We start from the raw sequence: 21,176 nt of genomic DNA, 5'->3' as shown, positions 1-21,176 counted from the left end.
CTGAGAATGTCTTCATTTCATCTTCATTTCTGAAGGGTATTTTCACTTGACATGAAATTCTGGAATGACAAATCTTTTCTTTCAATACTTTAAAAATATTGTGCCACTTCTTTCTGTTCTTTATGGTGTCTGTTGAGAAAACTGTAGTCATTTGAATCATAGTTCTCCTATAAGCAATGCATCGCTTTTCTCTAGCTACTTTCAAGATTTTTCTTTGTCTTTAGTTTTCAGCAGTTTGATAGTGAGGTGTCTGGGTGTGGATTTCATTGAGTTTATCCTTTTAGGAGTTTACTGAGCTTCTTGAATCTGTAGGTTTATGTGTTTTGCTAAGTTTGGGCAATATTCTTCTATTTTTTTATGCTCCACTCTTTTATTCTTCTGCTACTCTGATGACATGAATGTTACAGCTTTTGTTGTCCCACAGGTCCCTGAGGCTCTGTTCATTTTTTTTTTTTTTTTAAAGATTTTATTTTTTTCCTTTTTCTCCCCAAAGCCCCCCGGTACATAGTTGTGTATTCTTTGTTGTGGGTCCTTCTAGTTGTGGCATGTGGGACACCGCCTCAGCGTGGCTCTATGAGTGGTGCCATGTCCGCGCCCAGGATTCGAACCCACGAAACACTGGGCTGCCTGCAGCGGAGTGCGCAAACTTAACCACTCGGCCACGGGGCCGGCCCCGGCTCTGTTCATTTTTTTCCAGTCTGTTTTGTTGTTTAGACCATTTGTATTGATCTTCACTGGCTTTTTGTGCTGTCACCTCCATTCTGCTATTGAGTCTATCCAGTGAGTTTTTTATTTTGATTACTTTATCTCCTGTATCTTTGCTAAGACTTTCTGTCTTTTGTTTCAAAGTGTTTACCCTTCCTTCTTGGAGCCATTTTATAACTGCTGTAAAGTCTGATGATTGCAGTATCTGTGTCATCTCAGCATTGGTGTGTCTGTTGAATATCTTTTCCCATGTGAGTTTAGATTTTTCTTGTTCTTTTCTGTAAGCCAAATAATTCTGGATTGTATCCTGGACATTTTTAGTATTATGTGATGAGACTCTGGGTCTTGTTTAAATTCGGTGGAGAATATTGATGGTTTTGTTTTAGTGGCCAATTGAGCTGGTTGAGTTCAGGCTACAAGTTCTGACTAGTTTTCTCTGAGTTGTAGTTTAAAAGTCAGCTTCGTTTCCAAAGCCGTTACAGAGCTATTCAGGTAGTCCTGTTTGTGTGCCAACCAGTGGCCATTCTGGGACCTGGAAACTAGATCTGTCCCCTAGGTCAGTTTTCAGTCAGTGGTTTGCTGCTTAGGGTCAGACCCATGCATGTGTGCAGCTCGAAGGTGAGCCTAGGAACTTTAAGGGAGCACTTTTCTGAGTACCTCCGTCTCCATGACCTCCCTGGTACTTTATGGTTCTCTGGAGCTACATTTTTGGTCATCCACCTAGAAAGCTGGGGCTTTATTTTCTCTGCTCTCTTGTACATTTACTATTACTATGCCTGTATCTGGGCTAGGTGGTAGAAGGACAGAGAGCAATGATGCACTAGGGGTTTTTGCCCTTCCCTCTTGAGACCATAGCTCCTCTGATCAGAAAGAAATAATCCCTTCTCTCAGAGTTTTAGGTTGCCTACTGTGGTAGGCAGAATTCTAAAGATATCCTCCCAAGATTCTTGTCCCCTGGTTGTTCAGTCAAACATTAATCTAGGTACTGCTGTGAATAGGCACTTTGTGGGTATAATTAAGGTTACTAAGCAGTGAAAATAGGGAGATTTTCTAGGTGGGCCCAGTGTAATTTACGTGAGCCCTTAAAAGCAGCAGAGGTGAGCAGAAAGAGAAGGCAGAGAGATTCAAAGTGTGAGGGATGTCACCTCTGTTGTTGGTTTTGACGGTGGAGGGGGCTCATGAGCTAGGGAATGTGGGTGGCCTCTAGAACTGAGAACAGCCCATACCCTACAGCCAATAAGGAAAACCCCATTCCTACAACTGCATGGGACTGAATTCTGCCAACAACCTGAATGAGCCTGGAAGTGGATTGTTCCCAGATCCTCCAGATGAGAGCCTAGGTCGCTGGCACCTTGATTTTAGCTTTGTGGGACCTGGAGCAGAGAAACCGCCTGAGCCTATTGGTTTTCAGACCTGTAGAGCTGTGAGATAGTAAAATTATGTTGTTTTAAGTCTCAGTGAAAACTAATGAGCTAGAGGTGCAAGAAAAATACGTGATGCCCTCATGTCTCTGAGTGGTGGGTGACCCATCCCTGTTCTTCCTACAAGAACTAGAGGACTTCTCCTGGAACTCTCCGTCTACATCCTGGGTGCCCAGTTCGGGGTTTTGGCTCCATTGCACCCAGGCTGAGAGATCTCGGAGGGAGAAAAGTTGTAAACTCACCACTAATTCTGTGACCTTCTTCCCCAGTCGACTTACTACTTTTCACTTTTTAGTGTCCTCAAATAGCTGCTCCATTCATTTTGTCCTGATTTCATAACTGCATTCGGTGGGAGAGACGGGTGGAGAGTGCTTACTCGATCTTACCCCGAACTGGAACCCACATGTGTGCTTTAAAAAAAAATCTTTTAGTTTATTGTAAAAGGAATATTTAATTACTCTCTATGTGGAGAGGAGTAATCTCCAGTGATAATCTCTGCTAATACTTTAGTGTATATTCTTTTAGATTTTTTCCCTGAGCATTTGCAATTTGTTTTTCTTTGGTTTTGGTTTTTTTTTTTTTTAACAAAAATGGATTCATATTTTTGTACAAGTTGCTTTTTTTCACTTAAGGTGTTAGGGACATTTTTCCATGTTAGTAGATACAGAGCAATGAAATCCTTACTTTTTAATTGTAAAGAGGAATACTGGAATAGTAGCAACTACCGTTTCATTCAGCCAATAAAGATGTGTATTAATTTGCTAGGGCTGCTATAGCAAAATACCACAGGCTGGTGGCTTAGGCAGACACTTATTTCCCCACAGCTCTGGAGACTAGGAGTTCTAAGTCAAGGTGTTGACAGGGTTGGTTTATTCTGAAGCTCTCTCCTTGCCTTGTAGATAGCCATCATCTCCTTATGTCTTCACATGGCATCTTAATTGTCTTGGGCTGCCATAACAAAATACCACAGACTAGGTGGTTTAAACAATAAAAATTTATTTTTATGCAGTTCTGGAGCCCGGGAAGTCCAAGATCAAGGTGCTGACCAATTCATTTCCTTTTGAGGGCAGACAACCTCCTTCCTGGCTCGCAGATGACTGCCTTCTCACTGTCCTCACATGATGGAGAGAGGTCTGGGGTTTCTTCCTTGTTCTATAAGAGCATCAGCCCTTGGTTTAAGGCCCCATCCTTAATGACTCCGTTTAATCCTTGTCACCTCCTTATAGACTGTCTCTAAGTACCGTCACAGTGGCAGTTAGGGCTACAGTCTAGAGATTTTATGGGGAGACACAGACATTCAGTCTGTAACACATTGTCTTCCCTCTGTACCTGTCTGTCCTAATTTCCTCTTCTTATAAGGATCTCAGTCGTATTGAATTAGAGCCCACCCTAATGACTTGATTTTAACTGGATGAGGTGCAGTCATGTGTCATGTAACCATGTTTCAGTCAACGATGGACCAGATATATGACGGTGGTCCCATATAAGATTAAATGGAGCTAAAGAATTCCTCTTGCCTCGTGATGCTGGTGTAAATACACCTGTCACACTGCCAATGTTATAAAAGTATAGTATGTACAATTATGTATAGTATATAATACTTGATAAATGACTATTTACTGGCTTATGTATTTACTGTACTATTCTTTTTATTGCTATTTTAGAGTGTACTCTTTCTACTTACTAAAAAAGTTTACTGTAAAGCAGTGTGCTGTGTTACACTCGTAGCTGCCTTATACATCTTGTGTTCACCATGCCTCTTGATTACATTATTTTTTCTTGTGCTTGCTTTAATCATGGCCCCTAAGCATACAAAATACACTGTTAATGTTTCCGGTAAGAGGCCACGTTGACTGACTGACGTGGAAATGAAATTAAAAGTGATGATGGATTACGAAGGTGGAAAATCAGTGATGGTTATTGCTCACCACTCAGACATGTCCCATTCCACCATACCTATGATCTTGAAGAACAAGAACAGAGTGACAGAAACAGTTAAAGGATCTGCTTCATTGAAGGCAAGGAGACTGACAAAACTTTGAGAAGGGCCTCTATCAGACATGGAGAAACTTCTAATGACTTGGATTGAAGACCAGACACAGAAGTGTATCCCTCTCAGCACCATGACAATCACAGGCAAAGCCAACAGTTTGTTTGCAGTGTTGAAAGAAAAGGCTGGACCTGACTACAGTGTTGATTTACTGCTAGCTCTGGGTGGTTTAAACAACTCAAGGATCATTGCTCATTACACGATGTGAAAGTGAGTGGTGAGTCTGCGCGAGCTGATATGAAGGCAGCTGAAGAATTTTTGGAAACTCTAGATAAGCTGATTGTGGAGGAAAATTACTTGCCAGTTTGGATAAAACCTTCTTTTTCTGGAATTGGATACCTTAAAGGACTTTCATTCATAAGGAGGCCAAGTTTGGCAGATTTCAAGTCTTTTAAGGACAGGATAAGTCTCGCTTGGTGGCAGTGTTACAGGCTACAAATTGAAACCATTTGTGATCTGGCACAGTGAGAACCCCAGGGCCTTCAAACACATCTGTCAATAGACACATGCTGCTACATAAGACAGGGGCAATAAGAAGTCATGGATGACCCAGCTCCTGTTCCAAGGTGGCCTCCTGAATTGCTGTGCCAGCGAAATGGAGAAATATCGTTTGGAGAATAACATACCTTTCAAGATTTTGCTTATTGTTGATAATTCTCCCAGACATCCTCCTGTTATTGATTATATTCCTCCCAATATCAGAGCAGTGTTTCTCCTTCCAGACACCACCTCTTTGATCCAACCAGCGAATCAAGGAGTTACAGCAGCTTTTGAGGCCTACAACCTGAGGAGGACCTTTGCCAGGCCATTGCTGCAATTGAGGAAGACACTGAGAAGATACTGATGCAATTCTGGAAGGGGTACAACATCTATGAATGCATCAAGAACCTTGCTTGGCTTGGCGTGGTATCACCAGGGAGTATGTGAATAGCATCTGGAAAAAGACACTCAAGAGGTTTGTCCATGACTTCAAAGGATTTGCCAAGTATGAGGAGGTTGCAGAAATCCACAAGGCTGTGGTTGAGGTGGCAAACACACCAACGTTAATCTTAGTATGCATTAGGATGACATTGAGTAGCTCCCAGAGGCTGTTCCTGAGGAATTGGCTAATGAGTTGTTGGAACTGGAACAGGAACACATAGCTAAAGAAGAGTCAAGAGAAAAGGAACCTGCTGGAGAAGTAAAAGAAGAATAACCTCCAAGAAAATTCATAGTAGAGGATTTAGCAGAAGCTTTTGCAAACCTCAGCAGGCTCCTTAAACAGTTTAAAAACATGGACCTCAACACCAAGAGGTTTTCATTAATACAGAGGAATGTTCATGGTGCATTATCTGTTTACAAGCAAATCTATGATGAGAAAAGAAAAAAGCCAAGGAAACTACCATGGACATATTTCTGAAGAATGACACCTTCTCAAGAAGAGCCTGAGGCAGGTCCTTCAGGAGGTGTTCCAGAAGAAGGCATTGTCATCATAGGAGATAACAGCTCCATGTGTGTTACTGCCCCCAAAGACCTTGCAGTAAGACAAGATGTGAAAGTGGAAGACAGTGATATTGATGATCCTGACCTTGTGTAGGCCTCGGCTCATGAGTCTGTGTCTTAATTTTAACAAAAAAGTTTAAAAAGTAAAAAAAAAATTTTTTTAATTTAAGAACAAAATATTTTTATAGTTGTACAATGTGTGTTTTAAGCTGTTATTACACGAGTCAAAAAGTTTAAAAAATTAAAAAGTTTATAAAGTAAAAAGTTTTAGTAAGCTAAAGTTAACTTATTATGGAAAAATGAAGAATTTTTTAAATAAATTTAGTGTCGCCTAGGTGTACAGTGTGTATAAAGTCTACACTAGTGTACAGTGATGTCCTAGGTCTTCACGTTCACTCACCACTCACCCACTGACTCACCTGGAGCAATTTCCGGTCCTGCAAGCTCCATTCATGGCAAGTACACTGTGCAGGTGTCCCATTTTTTATCTTTTATACCTTATATTTTTATTGTACCTTTTCTATGTTTAGATATGTTTACATATGCAAATACCATTGTGTTACAGTTACCTACAGTATTCGGTACAGTAACATGCTGTAGAGGTTTGTAGCCTAGGAGCAATACGCTACACCATATAGCCAAGTGTGTAGTAGGCTGTACCATGCAGGTTTGTGTAAGTGCACATTATGATGTTCCCACAATGATGAAGTCATAACAATGCATTTGCCAGAAGGTATCCACATCGTTAAGCAATGCTTGACTGTACTGGGAGTTAGGACTTCAACATAGAAATTTTGGGAGGATGCAATTCAGCCCGTAACAGGGAGGTACTGTTAATTTCTCCACTTAAGATAAGGAAGCTGAGCTGCAAAGTCCTTGACTGATTTGGCCAAGATCACACAACTAGTAAGAGAACCAGGATTCAAACCCAGGTGGATTGGCTGCAGAACCTGCTCTCTTAACCACCTGGCCATTCTCCCACCCCCAGCCCTACCCCCACCTTGGCTCTGCAGTTGTTGGGATGTGCCATGATTATTTAACTAAGCGTGTATTGCACATATGGGGCTTCTGTTTTCCTACTAGACACTGCTACATTGAGCATGCTTTTACAAGTATCACTGTACATCTCTGAAAATATTGCTATAGTATAATGCCTAGAAATCAGTTTATTCACAGAAATCATTATTAAATTTATATATTTTTCCAAAATGCCCTCCTAAAATGTGTTTACTCTTGCAGCTATAATCAATGAGAGTGACAGGTTTTAGAAAGGAGTGATGGAAAAAACTACTTCCTGTTGTAGGCTGCAGATAAATTTGAATTGGGTACTTATTGAGGGTATCTCAGTGAAATGAAGGCCATTCTTTCTGTTAGGTGGGGTGAAAACCATATAAAGTGATGGATCCTAGACTGTTCACGATTCATTTTCTTTTTCAGAATTTTGACTCTGACATTAGCAGTGTGGGAATAGATGGCTGCTGGCAAGCGGACAGTCAGAGGCTTCTCAATGAGGTGATGGTGGAGCACTTCTTCCGACAAGGAATGCTGGATGTAGCTGAGGAGCTCTGCCAGGTAACACTGTGTCCATGGTGAGAAGAGGAAGCAGAAACAAGGGAGCTCCTTGGAGTTTTTGAGTCATCTTCTAGCCATGCATAGATTTTTACTGTTGTTATTGTCAGGGCTGACCTCATTTAACTAGGAAGTCTTTTTGTTTTATTAGTAAAAAATTGTAGTCCTAGAACTTCTTATTCCAATTGCCTTTTTCTTCTTCCTGCTCCGTAGCATTGGTCCCGGGTCATCAACCAGGGGGTCAGAAGTGATACCACGTGCTCCTTTTCCTCCTTTGATAGGCAAGGTTAGTGTAGCAGAGAAGAAAAGGACAAAGAGCTTTCTGTTTGTTCTTCTGATCTGGCCCAACTTGTAGAATTTTATTTAGCAAGTGAATTTCAAGCTAAAGTTTCCTTCAGGTGAGCAGCATTTTCTTTCATTTCTATTAGTCATGAGCTTAGGGATCTCAGAAGAGTTTACCGATAGCACATAGTCATTATAGTAGCAGCTGCCACGTATTGAGTTTTTACCGCAAGCCACGCCCTGCTGTAATTCCTCACTGCAGTCTTATGACGTAGGAATTATTGCTCCCATTCACAGATGAGGAATCTGAGGTCTGGAGAGGTAACTTGCACAAGGCCATATAGGTTCTTAGTGAAGGAACTAGGATTCAATCCCAAATTCATGTGTCTTCAAACTCTGTTCTAAGCCACCATGTACCATTGTATTTTCCCTTTAGAAAAACGAAGGACTGTAAGGATTAAATAATTTAAAACCAATGTGTAAACCAAACTTCTAATCTAAGCCCTGTCTCTTTTAAACAATTCAGATAAATGATAACTCAGGTCTTTCTCTGTACTTTACAGGAATTTCATGTGTGTGTCTGTATAAATTTCCTAAAGTAAATTGTGTCATTCAGGATTAAGTTTGTTTACAAGTAACAAAGACCCAAAATACCAGTGGCTTAAACAAAAGTGACGTTTATTTCTCTTGCACAGAAATAAAAGGTCGTAAGCCATCCACAGCATGTATGGAAGCTATGCTCCATGAAGCTCTTGGGGACCTAGGCTCCTTGTAGCTCTGCTATTTCTAAAGTGTTCCCTGTCCTCAGGATAGTAGCCAGAACTCTAGCTACACATTTGGTACTCCAAGAAGGGGCAGAGTACACACTTATATTTCATTGGCCAGAACTTACATCTCACAAAGTCCTATTCAACTTTATTCCATATGGTTATGTACCCAGCTAAAATTTAGGAGTCCTACTACTGTGGAAAAGGGGAGACAATGAGACTAGGGCTCAGTCATTAGTCTCTGCCATAGAAATACGTGTTAAAAAGAAATTATCTCTAATGCCTGGGCCCATATTTTATAATTTAGAATGTGCTTTTACTATTATCTCTTTACCCTGATTACTGCTAACAAAAGTTCTTTCTGTTTTTTCAGGAATCTGGTCTTTCTGTAGACCCAAGTCAGAAGGAACCGTTTGTGGAGTTAAATCGAATATTAGAAGCATTAAAAGTCAGAGTTCTGAGACCAGCTCTGGAGTGAGTTACTGAGTTTGTTTTCTTTTGAATACTTTGAGAGAAGTCTCTATACAAAAATTTAATTAGAAACATGTTAGAGATTTTGAGATATGTATATCTCTCACCTGGGGTAGCCTTCAGAGAAATCAAGGGAGAATTATTTTATTTCTTTTAGCTAAGTAAATATGGGGGATGTGCAGTATGAGAAACTGGTTAGAGTTGCTTCACTGATCAGTTGGTCTGAATTCCCATAAGAGAGAAGGGTTTTCTGTGTCTCACTGTAGACCCGCTTTATAACTGAAGTGCTGTGGTTCAGGCCGTCTGAGTTTGATATTTGAACTTCCATAATGCGCAGGGTTCTGTGCCAGCTTCTGAACAATAAATTAATTGGTTATTGGAACTAAGTGGTATGCAAGAAGAGAGCAAACATTGTTATGAAGGAGTTCTATTCTAAATACTGCTTAAAATTTAATGATTCACTGAGCTTGTCGTTGAGATGAATTATCTGAAATTACTGAGTAAGCTGTGATAAATAATAGCCTAGAGCAGGGTCAGTGAAGTTTTTTGTAAAGGACCAGATAGTAAATATGTTAGGCTTTGCAAGCCATGAAGTCTCTGTGGCATATTCTTCTCTGTTTTATTTTAAAACCCTTTAAAAATGTAAAAAGCCATTTTGGCCATCTGGTGTACAAAACAAGCAGCAAGCCATATTTGGCCCCTGGCCATAATTTGCTGACCTTTGTTTTAGAATTTTTTAATGCGAGGATTACTGGGTTATTTGTTTAGAAAAGAAAAGCTCATAAAAGGAAGAAACTGGGTGATAGAAGCAGTGATGTTGTGAGGGCATGGGCTTAGAATCCTGGTATTTTAAAATTGGGAGTATATGAGGTCGTTGTTACCAGAAAAAAATAGGAAGATCCTTGCTGATTTTTATAAAATGCACGTTTTTTTCCTTCCACTAACCCATTTAATTATTTGAAGCTTAGTTTTCTGTTTCTGATTTTTTTCTCAGTTCTTTGAAAATTTTGCAGAGTTCTAAAACCAGCCCAGATGACTAGGTAGGGGGAGTTTCCTGTGTAAATTCATAAATTATAAATTCCTGTTTAAATTATGAACATGAGGTAGATAGGTACTGTATCTTTAAAGATACATGTCAGTTAAACAGTACCATTGTGCAAGATGCATATTACTTTTATAGTTGTTTTGATTTTTGTTTTTTTAGCAGATTTTAGATTGTGACGCACCTGGGAAATTAAATTCAATCAAGTACCTTTAACACTTCCACACAAAATGTGGAACCACTGTTCTGTCTATTTTCGTATTCCACCTATATGATTAAACATCTGCAAAGGAGAGTGAGGGAGCCTGAATATAAAAATGTGATGGGGCTCCCAGTTGTTTTACAGTGATTTAGAAATAATATTTGAGTTGTTATTCAAGGTAATACTCATTTATCCATTAATTTCTCAGGTTTTTCATCAGACTTCTACTGAGTGCTCACTGTGCATCAGAGACCGTGCTGAGTATTAGGACCGCCTCAGCCCTCAGAGTACTCAAGGCTTTTCCTTTAGAATGAAGGACATTCATAAGACACTTTTAACTCTGTGCTCTTTCTGTGAGATCTAAGTTTCTTACTGGTAACTATATGATATGTATTAATTATTTCTGTAAATGTTTTTGTTATTTGCAGCCTGAAGCAGTGCCTTTTAGGCAAAGGGAGGACTTGTTTCATCCACTTGATAGTAAGAGTGGAAATTACCTTACAGTGAAAATTATTCGTTTCAGTTTTTCTGGGACTATTGCCATGTGGTGGTAATTATAGTTAACTCTTCTTGAGTGCTTATTATGTGCCTAGCATTGTTCTAAGCATTTTACATTCATTAACTTAATCAGTTCTCATAATAACCCAATGAAATAAGTACTCATTTTACAGAGGAGTTGAGGCCTGGAAGGTGCTCCGTGAGAAGAGGATATGGAGGCAAAAGGTTATATGATATTCACATGATATTCCCTTAATGCTCTCCTCCGAGAGATTCACTTCAGCACATTAGATGGGCCATCAGCAATCCTACAGTAAAGAGACTCATTTAACTTTGTAAAACCCAGTGTTTCCCATGCATATTTGACCAAAGAATCCTTATTCTCCCTCCCCCCATAACACCTATTCAAACCCATAGAATTGGATTTCTATAGAACATAAGCTTAGAGGATGATAGAAATCTTAATAGAAATCTCCATTACAACAATTCAAACGTTTCCAATTCTTGCCTATTACTGGTGGATGCAAAGCAGATATTTATTCAGCATCTTTGATGTGCAAAGCACAGAAAATTCACTTTACTCAACTTGTAGCAAAAGTTGAAAAATGTGGGACGTCAGTTTGGGGAATTCTCGTTTAGATAGAAGGGGGAAATAGCTTTCAGTTGTGTGGCATCTTCTATTTGTACGAGCTGGGAGGCAGCATCGTGGAACCACCCATGAGGGAAGAGAGGAAGGTGAGAGGCTGCAGTAAGTCCCCCAGGCAGCCCGGGCAGTTGAGGAGGCAGAGGCCAACAAAGGAAAAGTACAGATGGAGGCCACAGAAGGAGTAGATGAGAGGGAAGTCTGGGGAGTGTTAGCTGTTAATTGCAAATAATAAGAGACACTGGGAAGAAGGCAGAAAAGAAGGGTGATATGGCAGAGAGGAGTGGCAGAGGAACAGCTAATTACATATGCAGATCTAGTCAGGACCCTGCCTACTCTTGTTCCTGCTCTTATATTTCTCAGTTTGTGTACAGACTTTTCTTCTCGTCCGGATTGCTTTATCTGTTGTTTGAATTCCTCTTGGAACCTAGCACAGTGTTTAACTTCATTGTAAGCATTCAATAAATGAAATAGTTGGAAGGAGAACTTAAAAGAAACATGACCCCTCCTTCATATGGTAGGTAGAGGCAAAGCCAAAAAATAAGTAGTGTTAACGAGAGAATAACAATAACTTAATACAAAAGAATGGAGAAATATTAGAAAACTAGAAACTGTCCTTGTAGCTATGTGCCGGTTATTGGCATTTTGAAGGAAAGTGCAGTCTTTAGGGGAAGCCAGTTGGTTGCCTTCCTAAAGGTGTTTCAAAGAGTAATATTACCTTGGTGGATTTGCAGCAGTCTACGAGCTGACTTTCAACCTTGCAGACTTGGAAACCTGGTTTTTTCAACACTGAGAGCAGGCCCAGGGGCCTCATAGCGCTTGCTTAGAAGAATTTGTAGTTCTGTTTGCAAAGCCTCAGTAGAATGCCATAAGGGAATGGAAAATAACTGAATGGTTATAAGAAAGAGAGAGAGGGGGAAGTTACAGAATTTTTCACAGAGAAAGAGAGAAAAAATATTTTATTAGTTTAGACCACAGAAGGGTTTTAGATTGGACAGGCCATGAGCAGTATCAGGCTGCTGAAATGTGAGAGGGCTCTATCTCCATGCCTAGCGATTAGGTGGGGCTAGAAATATAAACCACAGAGGGATGCGAGGTGAACTTCACATTGTGGTTTCTTGGTGGTGTGTATGAATGGTGGTTCTAAGAAAATGCTTGCTGGACTTAGAGAAATTGTAGGATCAGTGAATAAAACACGGTTTATAAGCAGAGAAAGATTTTAGAAAATGAATATGTAGGAAGCAAGCCCAAGTGCCTGATCATAGAACCTTGACTACCCCTGAAATGAGAGTGACAGTGATTAAGCAGTTTCTGGTGTCTGTTCTCTTGTTTTTAGTTTTGGCTTCCTGTAGGTGGGCAGTCTTGCTGATTCAGGCATTTTTTAATAGCCATGTAGAACCACAGAAGAAAGAAGGCTCTGATAGATGTACCTTTGGAGAAAAGGAATCAAGGTTTATAAACAAGTTGCATTTTTTCCAGAATTTGAGTGTGTGTTCTTTTTCTTTTTTGGAGTTTGTGTTTTGTTGAGGGTGGTTCTTTATTCTGAAAGGCAGGAGAGCTGGGTGGAGGGATCCATTTTTACCTCACTCTGCCCGTGCACTAAGTCAGGTGGAGGAAGAGCTACTCTGTTAAAAAGAAGCTAATTGAAAACGGAAAGAGGTGCCCAGTGGAAAGGATGCAGGAGAGAAGATAGCACAATGGACTATCAAGGCCAACAGGGGAAAGATATTTGAGGTGGTAACATCATTTTCTGTTGTCTGTTTGATGTTTGTTGCTTGCAAAAGTTTACTTGAAGTTCCAAGACAGGAGGTGTTCCTCAGGAGGAAGAATAGACATGGCCCTCTCTGTCTGGATACGTCCTCACCAAGGACTTGAGATTACTGGAAATGAGTGGACAAGCCATGACTGTCGAGGAATTGAGAATCTTCTTAAAAAGAAAGGGAAAATTGAAATAAACTATCCCTGAGATTAAGGGTTTAAAAGAATAAGGGGCTAAACTAAGCCAGGAGGGGGAACTACGAGGAAAGACCGTTCATGCTTGTAAAATGCTGACCCATTATTAATTTAGGTTTATAAAATCTCTTGGTTTTGGGGTAGGAACCTAGCAGTAAATAAGGCAGTCATATTTAAGTACTTTAAAAAAAAAAAATCGCTCCTCTGTAGAACCGTCCTGTCTGAAATAGTGGGCACTTGCCACATGCAGCTGCTGGGCACTCCTACCAAACTCTGCGTTACTGAGAGCCTCGTGTAAAGTTGGAGGTGTATGTGTGGTTTATTAAGTAGATTCAGATGTGTGATACTATAGTTTGCGTGGTTTCTTACATGGCGTGTAAGAAGGACAAAGATTCATGCCAGCTCTGAGCTGAATGAAATATTGGTACTTCAGTGATGGACTCAACCCGTATCTGAGAACTTACTGCTTGAAAATATCTCAGAAATGAAATGTTAGCTCTCCTTTTCAGTCTCTGAAGCAAAGTTATAGGGTTCTTAATTTTTTTGGCTGAAATTTAATTTTTGTCATTCTCTGAATTTTTTAAGCATTTGATTCAGTCACCAGTAATGTTCAGCCAAGTCTGCACTTGTGGAGTAAATAGGTCATTCATTTCCCTGAACTTTCAGCTTTTACCCCCAAGAATATAGCCCTAAAGGAGACTAGAAAAGGAGGTATTTATAAGCCTTTAAAAATGCTGTGAAAGGTTGTAGTGGAGTGTGCTGTGGGAACTGGCAAGAGGCATTATTACCAGAAATAGACACCAACCCAGACTGGCAGAATTGTGAGAGATAAACAGAGTAATGCTGTCGCTTAGGTTCCTAGGGGACAACAGCTAACCATGAAGGTGGAATCTTGTTTTAATTATTTTTGGAATAATATGGAAATTCTAAGAACAGAACTAACAATGTTCAGAGGCTTGACAATTGGGATAATTAATGCTTAATGTTTTGTGGGATAATTGTGTAGATGTGGGTTGCTTCTAACTTAGTCACCTAAGTCGGTTGTATTGTTTTGAGGTCTTTTCATGGAAGAGGCACAAAAGTTCTCTTTATTGGAGAAGGCAGTAGCAGTGATCAGAGAGAATTGTGACATTAGTGACCTTACTGGATGTCATTTCTTTTTTGCTCTACAGTGTTTTTCTAACCAAGGAATAGTTCTAAAGCTGACCATGCTCTTGCGGCCCACATTGGAGATTTGGGAGCAGAATTTTTTTTTTAAATCACAGTGAAGTTGTAATTTAACTGAATGTAGTTAGCTTGCTGGTTGTAGTATAGTGGTAGTTGTTTTTTTTTCCTTAATTAAACATCAAAAGTTTTCTGCTGGAAATGCCATCATCCAGAATATGGCACCCTACTCCCTAATATCTCCGCTAGCTTTTGTGTGTCTTCTGGGCATATGTCTGCCAGTGCTTTGTAGACAGTGGGTTAAGTTTCTGGTGCTGATTGAGGTTTTGTAGTTTTATGTGCTTTGTAGTTTATGGACTTGGTTGTTATCAGGTTTGTTAAGGCTGTGACTATCTTCTACTTCTTGTTGCTCACTGAATCAAATACCCAAACATTAAGCATGAACTTCTAAGAAAGCTTCAGAATTTTTTCAAGGGGATTAACTGATGCATGTGTATCGTCATATTCCCACAAAATTGGTGCTATAAAAATCAAAGTGCTGCTGAGTATTACATGGAAGTGCCCAAGTAACTCTTTTAAATATAATTTTCATATTAAAACTAATGACTTTGAAGAAATGTCAGAGTGTATCCATTCAGTAAACAGAAATTAAATAGCTTCTTATTGAATGTCTAGTTGTGCCAAGCTCTGTGCTCAGTGCTGTAACTACCCTGCGCATTTAATGCCTACAACCCTTTGAGGTGCCCCCATTTTACAGTCAGGAAACAGATTTTAGAGAATTAAGTAACAGATTGCCCAAATTCACACAGCAGAGCTTGGGTTTAAGTCCGTGCACATTTGACTTTACTAACCTGTGCTCTTCTTTTTTCTTTTTAAATTATTGACCATTGGTGATTTTGGGTTTTTTTGAGATTGGCACGTGAGCTAACATCTGTTGCCAGTCTTCCTCTTTTTTCTTTTTTCTCCCCAAAGCCCCAGTACATAGTTGTATATCCTAGTTGTAAGTCCTTCTATTTCTTCAGTGTGGGATGCCGCCACAGCATGGCTTGATGACGATCCGAACTGGCGAAACCCAGGCCGCTGAAGTGGAGTGTGTGAACTTAACCCCTAGGCCACAGGGCCAGCCCCTGCTAAACTGTGGTCTTGATCAGCATACCGCATCCAAAGGAGAGGCATGCCAAGATGAGCGAGACAGTCTCTGCCTTAAGAGACCAGAAACTGTCCTAGATTGTGAGGCGAGTCATATGAGAGGTTCAAATGAAGAACGTTTAGAGTTCTGTGGATAAAGATATTATTAGGAAAGTTGTAGAAAATGAGGTAGTTGAGCCTGGGCGTTGAATTTTCAACTCTGTTCTCAGCTGCTCACTTTGTGGTTTGAATGTGCTTTTGCAAAAATTAACTAGCACCTACAGTGGGAGGATGGGATCATGGCTTCTACTTTCATAGAGGGAGCAAATCTTCTATCTAGATGGCCCAGCTTGAATTCACCTGCACACATCACTATTGGTGGTAATGTGAGTTGCTAGATAGGTTATCTAAATATGTTTGCATGTTTTTCTTGACCTGCACCTCTCTCTGCCTCCATTGTCTTCTCCGCAGGCCTATTATTTTCCTCTAATTCTTGACACCATATGACAAAGGCCTCTAATTTATCCTATTGGCCAACCACTGCTTTCTTACCCCCACCCCCACCCCAGTGTTGCATAACCTTTCCTCTTGGCATAAACTTCTTGGTTTTCCAGCGCAGATTCCCTCCTCTCAGAAAAGAAAAGTGGGAGGGCAGAAATCTGGGAGAGAGATAGAAACCAATCTCATTTTCCTTCTTATTTTTTAAGGTTGGTGGATAATAGGCTGTAGACACCCTGGCTCGCTCAGTTCCTCAAACTTAGATCTTTCTCTGTTGTACCATTCTGGGCCTTCCTTGTCTTTATAAAGTAACCTCCTGCTCTAAGGTCCCTATGTACTGTTTCTCCCATTTGTCTTCTCTGTCAAACCTGTTGGCAGTCCTCTCTGCACAATTCCAGTATGCCCAAATTTCATTTACCACTCTTTAGTTAAATAACACCAGTTCCCCAACAACACAGTTCAATTTTCAGTTATGGCAATATATTGTGAATAACTGCATAACTTCTCTGCCAGCTGTTTAGTCCGCAAATCAGTATTAAATAACAGATGGGCATCGTGAGCATAACCAGTCACATCGCGTCTCTCCGAGTCTGTGAATGGGTGGTGACTGCACGTCTGTTGTTCATTTCACCCTCAGACAGCGAGCGTGTGGTCGTGTTGCCTCCTCATCTTCCAGTATGAGCCCATGTGACATATTAGAGAAATGGACAATGGAAAGAGGGACTTAGTCAACAAAGATGAGTTGCCAAAAGTGAAATTGACTGTGATTAGAAAGATTTGAAAATGATGACAGCGAAGTGAACCTAGGCCTACATGAAGCTGTGGTACAAAGCATGTTGAAAAAGTCCTATAGAGGGCCAGCACGGTAGTGTAGTGGTTAAGTCCATGCGCTCCGCTTCGGCAGCCCAGGGTTCACAGGTTCAGATCCTGGGCACAACCTACACACCACTCATCAAGCCTTGCTATGGTGGCATCCCACGTACCAAGTAGAGGAAGATTGGCACAGATGTTAGATGAGTGACAATCTCCCTCAAGCAAAAAGAGGAAGATTGGCAACAGATGTTAGTTCAGGACCAATCTTCCTCACCAAAAAAAAAAAAAAAAAAAATTCCTGTGAGTATAAAAACCAAAGTTAAGTTGCTTCAACATCTTTTAATTTAAATAAGAAAGCTGCTTATGGTTTAAATGGAGCATTTACTTCTACTTTGGATTGAAGACTGTAAAAAACAGAACAAAACGCTTCCATCAGTTTGGCTAACATTCAGGCCAAAGTATTGAAGTTAGTTGCCTCATTGAAAGAAAACAATAATAAAGAGATTGAAGAACTTTACTGCCGGTAAAAGATGGTGTCATTGTTTCAGAAGCCATCATAAGTTGACTAATGTTAAGCTGTCTGGGGAGACTGCTAGTGTGGATAAGAATACTGCTATGAAATTTATACCCAGATTCCAAAGATTAGATGAGGCGGGTGTTATGATGGTTGTCAAGGAAGGCAGCCCCATCAAGAACTTACAGAGCAAAAGATGTAGGATCATGAAGTGATCATAAAGGAGATAAAGATAGATAAACTCTCGTATTAGGAGGCAACACAGAGAGTGACTTTAAAACCTATGCTTATCTGGCCAGTTAACTGTGACCAAGGAATTGGGGTCAAGAAAATACAAATGTGGGTGCCTGGGTACAGTGCTGGGGGTAAGAGGAAGAGGGGCTGTTGGTTAAGAGTTTCTGCCTTAAGCTTAAATGTGATTGCACGTGTTGGGGGGCAAAAATGGGGTATGTCATCGTCAGTTTAGAAAATGACATTTTGCTAGGGAGAGAGCAGCTTAGAAATGATTATTCTGATCCCTTGCTTTGTGAGACTTAGGCTTAATATTCAGAAGTTAAATGAAGATAGTACATTGTTTCAGGATAAAGTGATAAGAGATGTTTTTAAGAAACATATGAAAACTTGCGTTCTATGAATTTGGTTTTTGCTTTCTCGCCACACTCCTCCAGCCCCTTTGTGTAATGGATATCTATTTACTTTTCTAAAAATTTCTTGATGGGAGGACAGGGATTAGCAAGACTGGTTTTTTCTGATTATTTTGTAGCCTTGTTTATAGCAAAATTTAAGTGTGTAAAAATAAATTCAAGTAGTAAATTAGGCACTTCGTTGTCTAAATAAACACCTCTAAATAAACACCTTTAAACACCCTAGAAAAGCAGAGTACATATATTTATAGCTAGAAGAGCTTGAATTCGTGATTCATAGCTTGACTTACTTTTAGGAAAAGTAATTTGCAATTATTCTGTTAACTCTTTGGTGAAAACAGGAAGTTAAGAAATTTTGTTTACTTTTGCATTAGCTTAAAAAGTTATTACCTTTTAAGTATGAAAATAATATATGTTCATTGTAGAAAACTTGCAAAATATACGATAGCATAGGCTATTTAAAAATGACTGTCCTCTGGACTGCTGCGAGCTGCTCTTCATTCGGGGGTGTCCTCCCGGTGGTCTTAGCCTCTCGTGCTGCTCTGACGGGCTGCTGCACTGTGGTTCCTCATAGTCCACGCCTAGCACGTGGTAGACAACTCGTGAAACCCACCTTCCCTGGAGTCATTACTGTTAAAAATTCTGGTGAATGGGGGCCAGCCCCGTGCCCGAGTAGTTAAGTTCACACACTCTGCTTTGGCAGCCCAGGGTTTCGCCGGTTCAGATCCTGGGTGTGGACATGGCACTGCTCCCACATAGCACAACCAGAAGGACCTACAACTAGAATATACAACTATGTCCTGGAGGGGTTTGGGGAGAAGAAGAAGAAGAAAAAAGATTGGCAACAGATGTTAGCTCAGGGCCAATCTTTAAAAGAAAAAATTCTGGTGACTGGAAGTTTTTTTTCTATGTATTACAACTTTTCCCACCTTTAATATTCTATCATGAACATTTGCCTGTGAAAATGAAATAGGTTGTTTTCTCCTTTTGTGAATTGCCTCCTTAAGGTCTTTGCCCTTTTGCTGCGGGCGTCTATCGTGTATTAGAATTTGTAGTCACTCTCTATTAGCTCCCTTCTTTGATTCTACAAACTCTTACACATATACCTCATATCAGGAACAGAACAAAGGAAAAGCTGACTGCGTCTCCTCATTGTTAGTAGGAAAACGTACTCATGCCTTTATGAGTCAGAGGGGGCAGGATAAACTTTTGGTAAGTGATGTGATGTAATGCACTCCTTGGACTGGAAGTTAGGAAGGTGCCTGCTGGACTAGAGACTGCCCAAAGCAAAGTCCTGTTGGTACTGATGTTGGCGTTGGGCACTCACAAACATAGCTGCTGGAAGTACCTTGTTGGCGTCAGCAGGATTTACCAGGCTTGATGTTGCACCTTAACTGCCTTCATCTTAGATGTGCCAGGCAAGGATCCAAGCCTCACTTCAATTGAAGTAAATATTTCCAAGGTCCAGGTGATTAATTTTAAAAATCACACTGATTTTGTGGTCAGAAGCTTCGTGATTTGACTCTAAGGTGTGGCTGCATCGACAAGTGATTAGAACATTCCTGTGCAGCCCTTCGTGGGAAGGGGAAGAGGCAGTGAAAGTGCAGTTGTGTGAAGTCTGATCCCAGTCCGCTGATTCGTTAGGAGTAACTCAGGCGTTTTACTCTTGTAGTTTGTAGAGTTTCTCAGAGTTTGTGTCCCTCCTCAGTTCACGTTCCAGTGGTCCTTGGTGAGTGGGATTAGGTGGGGAATATTTGTCCAAAAAAGGTCAAATTAAAGAAGAATATGACACTAACAGCTTCTACATCTTAATATGTTTAAAGAAATAAAGTAATGCTTCCTTATTCCTTGGTTGCGACATTGGTTTTAGCAGCTGGCTGGTAGACTTTTCGGTGCTCACCCGAACTGGTAGTCCCAGCTCAAGATTGCTTATTCCAGCTGTTTGTACTGTAGAGGCCCGAGTTGCTGTACTTTGGATTGTTCAAAACTGAGTATTGTTCCTTTTCTCGTTAGCACTCTGTTTGTACAAATCTTTTTGGCACCATGTGGTACACTATGATATTTACATAGTTTTATCTACCTAATTAGACTGAAAGCACCTTGAGGGTACTTGAGGGTAAATACCTATGTTTACTTCTTTTAATCCCAAAGTGAGTAGCGCAGTCTCGCACCTAACAAAAGTTTAAAAATAGGTGGTTCCCCTTCACAATCTTGTGATTCATTTGTAAACATGCCTGTTTAACAAGAAAAGAGTGCTGGATATGGGCGATTGAGTAGTGACTCTCATGGCTGACACCTGCTTCAAAGTGTGGTCTTGGACCATTCCAGATGTATAATGTGACTCCTCAGAGTCGGTCTTGTCTTGGTGTAAAACCTTACTAAATATGTAGTTGTCATCTGACATATGCTGCTTTTCTTTCTTTTTCACTGGCTGAAGGGCCTCTTTGGGTGTAGTAGTTTTCTTGAGATCATGTTACCACTGACTTCCACAAGGTGGCAGACAAACCCTTCTTTTGTGTTACTAGTCTTCAAACAATTTTTCACATACTTTGCCTGTGCTCTTAATTACTGTTAAAATCTTTCTTGCTTTTTCTGTAGGTGGGCAGTGTCAAACCGAGAAATGCTCATAGCCCAAAACAGCTCCTTGGAATTTAAGCTACACAGACTGTATTTTATTAGCTTGTTGATGGGTGGAACTACAAATCAGCGAGAGGCATTACAATATGCTAAAAATTTTCAGCCATTTGCCCTAAATCATCAGAAAGGTGAGTCTGGAGTCAGATGTTTTTAATGTTTGGAATTTCCAGGCCCGTAGCCTCCACTGGAATTTAAGTTTATTTTAACTAGGTCTAATACATATTTGCTAACCAACTAAAACAATTGTAGATGATAATCACTTATAGAAAAAGCTCTGATTGGCCCTAGAACAAAAGTAAAACATTAAATCCTCTTAAATGAAAAGTCTGAAGGAGACATTGCATTTTTGGCGATTCCTTACTAAGCTAAGAGGAGACACGAGAAAGAGCCAGGTAGGCACTTGCTCCTCGCCACCCCCACCCTGCTGCTGTTATTGCCATGACAAAGTGTCTGAGGGTGCACCACTGTGGCAGAAGTTAACCCCCAGTGTCCCTGTGGGAGTACTGGCCTGTTCTACAGCCAGAGATATGTGATGACCCCATTTATAGATAATTGTTACTGCTCTAGATAATGGTAATTGTACTATGTTGTGTATAAGAATAAAATGACATGAAGTTCAATATTTAGTGCTTTCCTTCTCTTCCCCTTTCTCTCTGTGCTGTTTCTTTAATTTAGGGTGAAGGGAGAAACCAA

The 21,176-nt window shown here is 40.3% G+C and overlaps 1 protein-coding gene across 3 annotated transcripts in view; it reads left to right on the top strand.

Annotated features, from left to right (window-relative positions):
• Window positions 1-21,176, top strand: part of RMND5A (required for meiotic nuclear division 5 homolog A) — a 62,885-nt gene that overhangs the window by 31,255 nt on the left and 10,454 nt on the right. For all 3 annotated transcript variants that reach the window (XM_070573687.1, XM_070573688.1, XM_070573686.1), the window contains exons 3-5: window positions 7,096-7,230; window positions 8,650-8,750; window positions 20,445-20,611. In XM_070573687.1, the coding sequence (XP_070429788.1) occupies window positions 7,096-7,230; window positions 8,650-8,750; window positions 20,445-20,611 (403 nt within the window). The remainder of the gene's footprint in view (window positions 1-7,095; window positions 7,231-8,649; window positions 8,751-20,444; window positions 20,612-21,176) is intronic.

The sequence above is a fragment of the Equus przewalskii genome, chromosome 14 (assembly GCF_037783145.1).
Source record: "Equus przewalskii isolate Varuska chromosome 14, EquPr2, whole genome shotgun sequence".
Lineage (NCBI taxonomy): Eukaryota > Metazoa > Chordata > Mammalia > Perissodactyla > Equidae > Equus > Equus przewalskii.
Note: the sequence above shows the minus strand (reverse complement) of the source record. Positions and strands in the feature narration are given on the sequence as shown.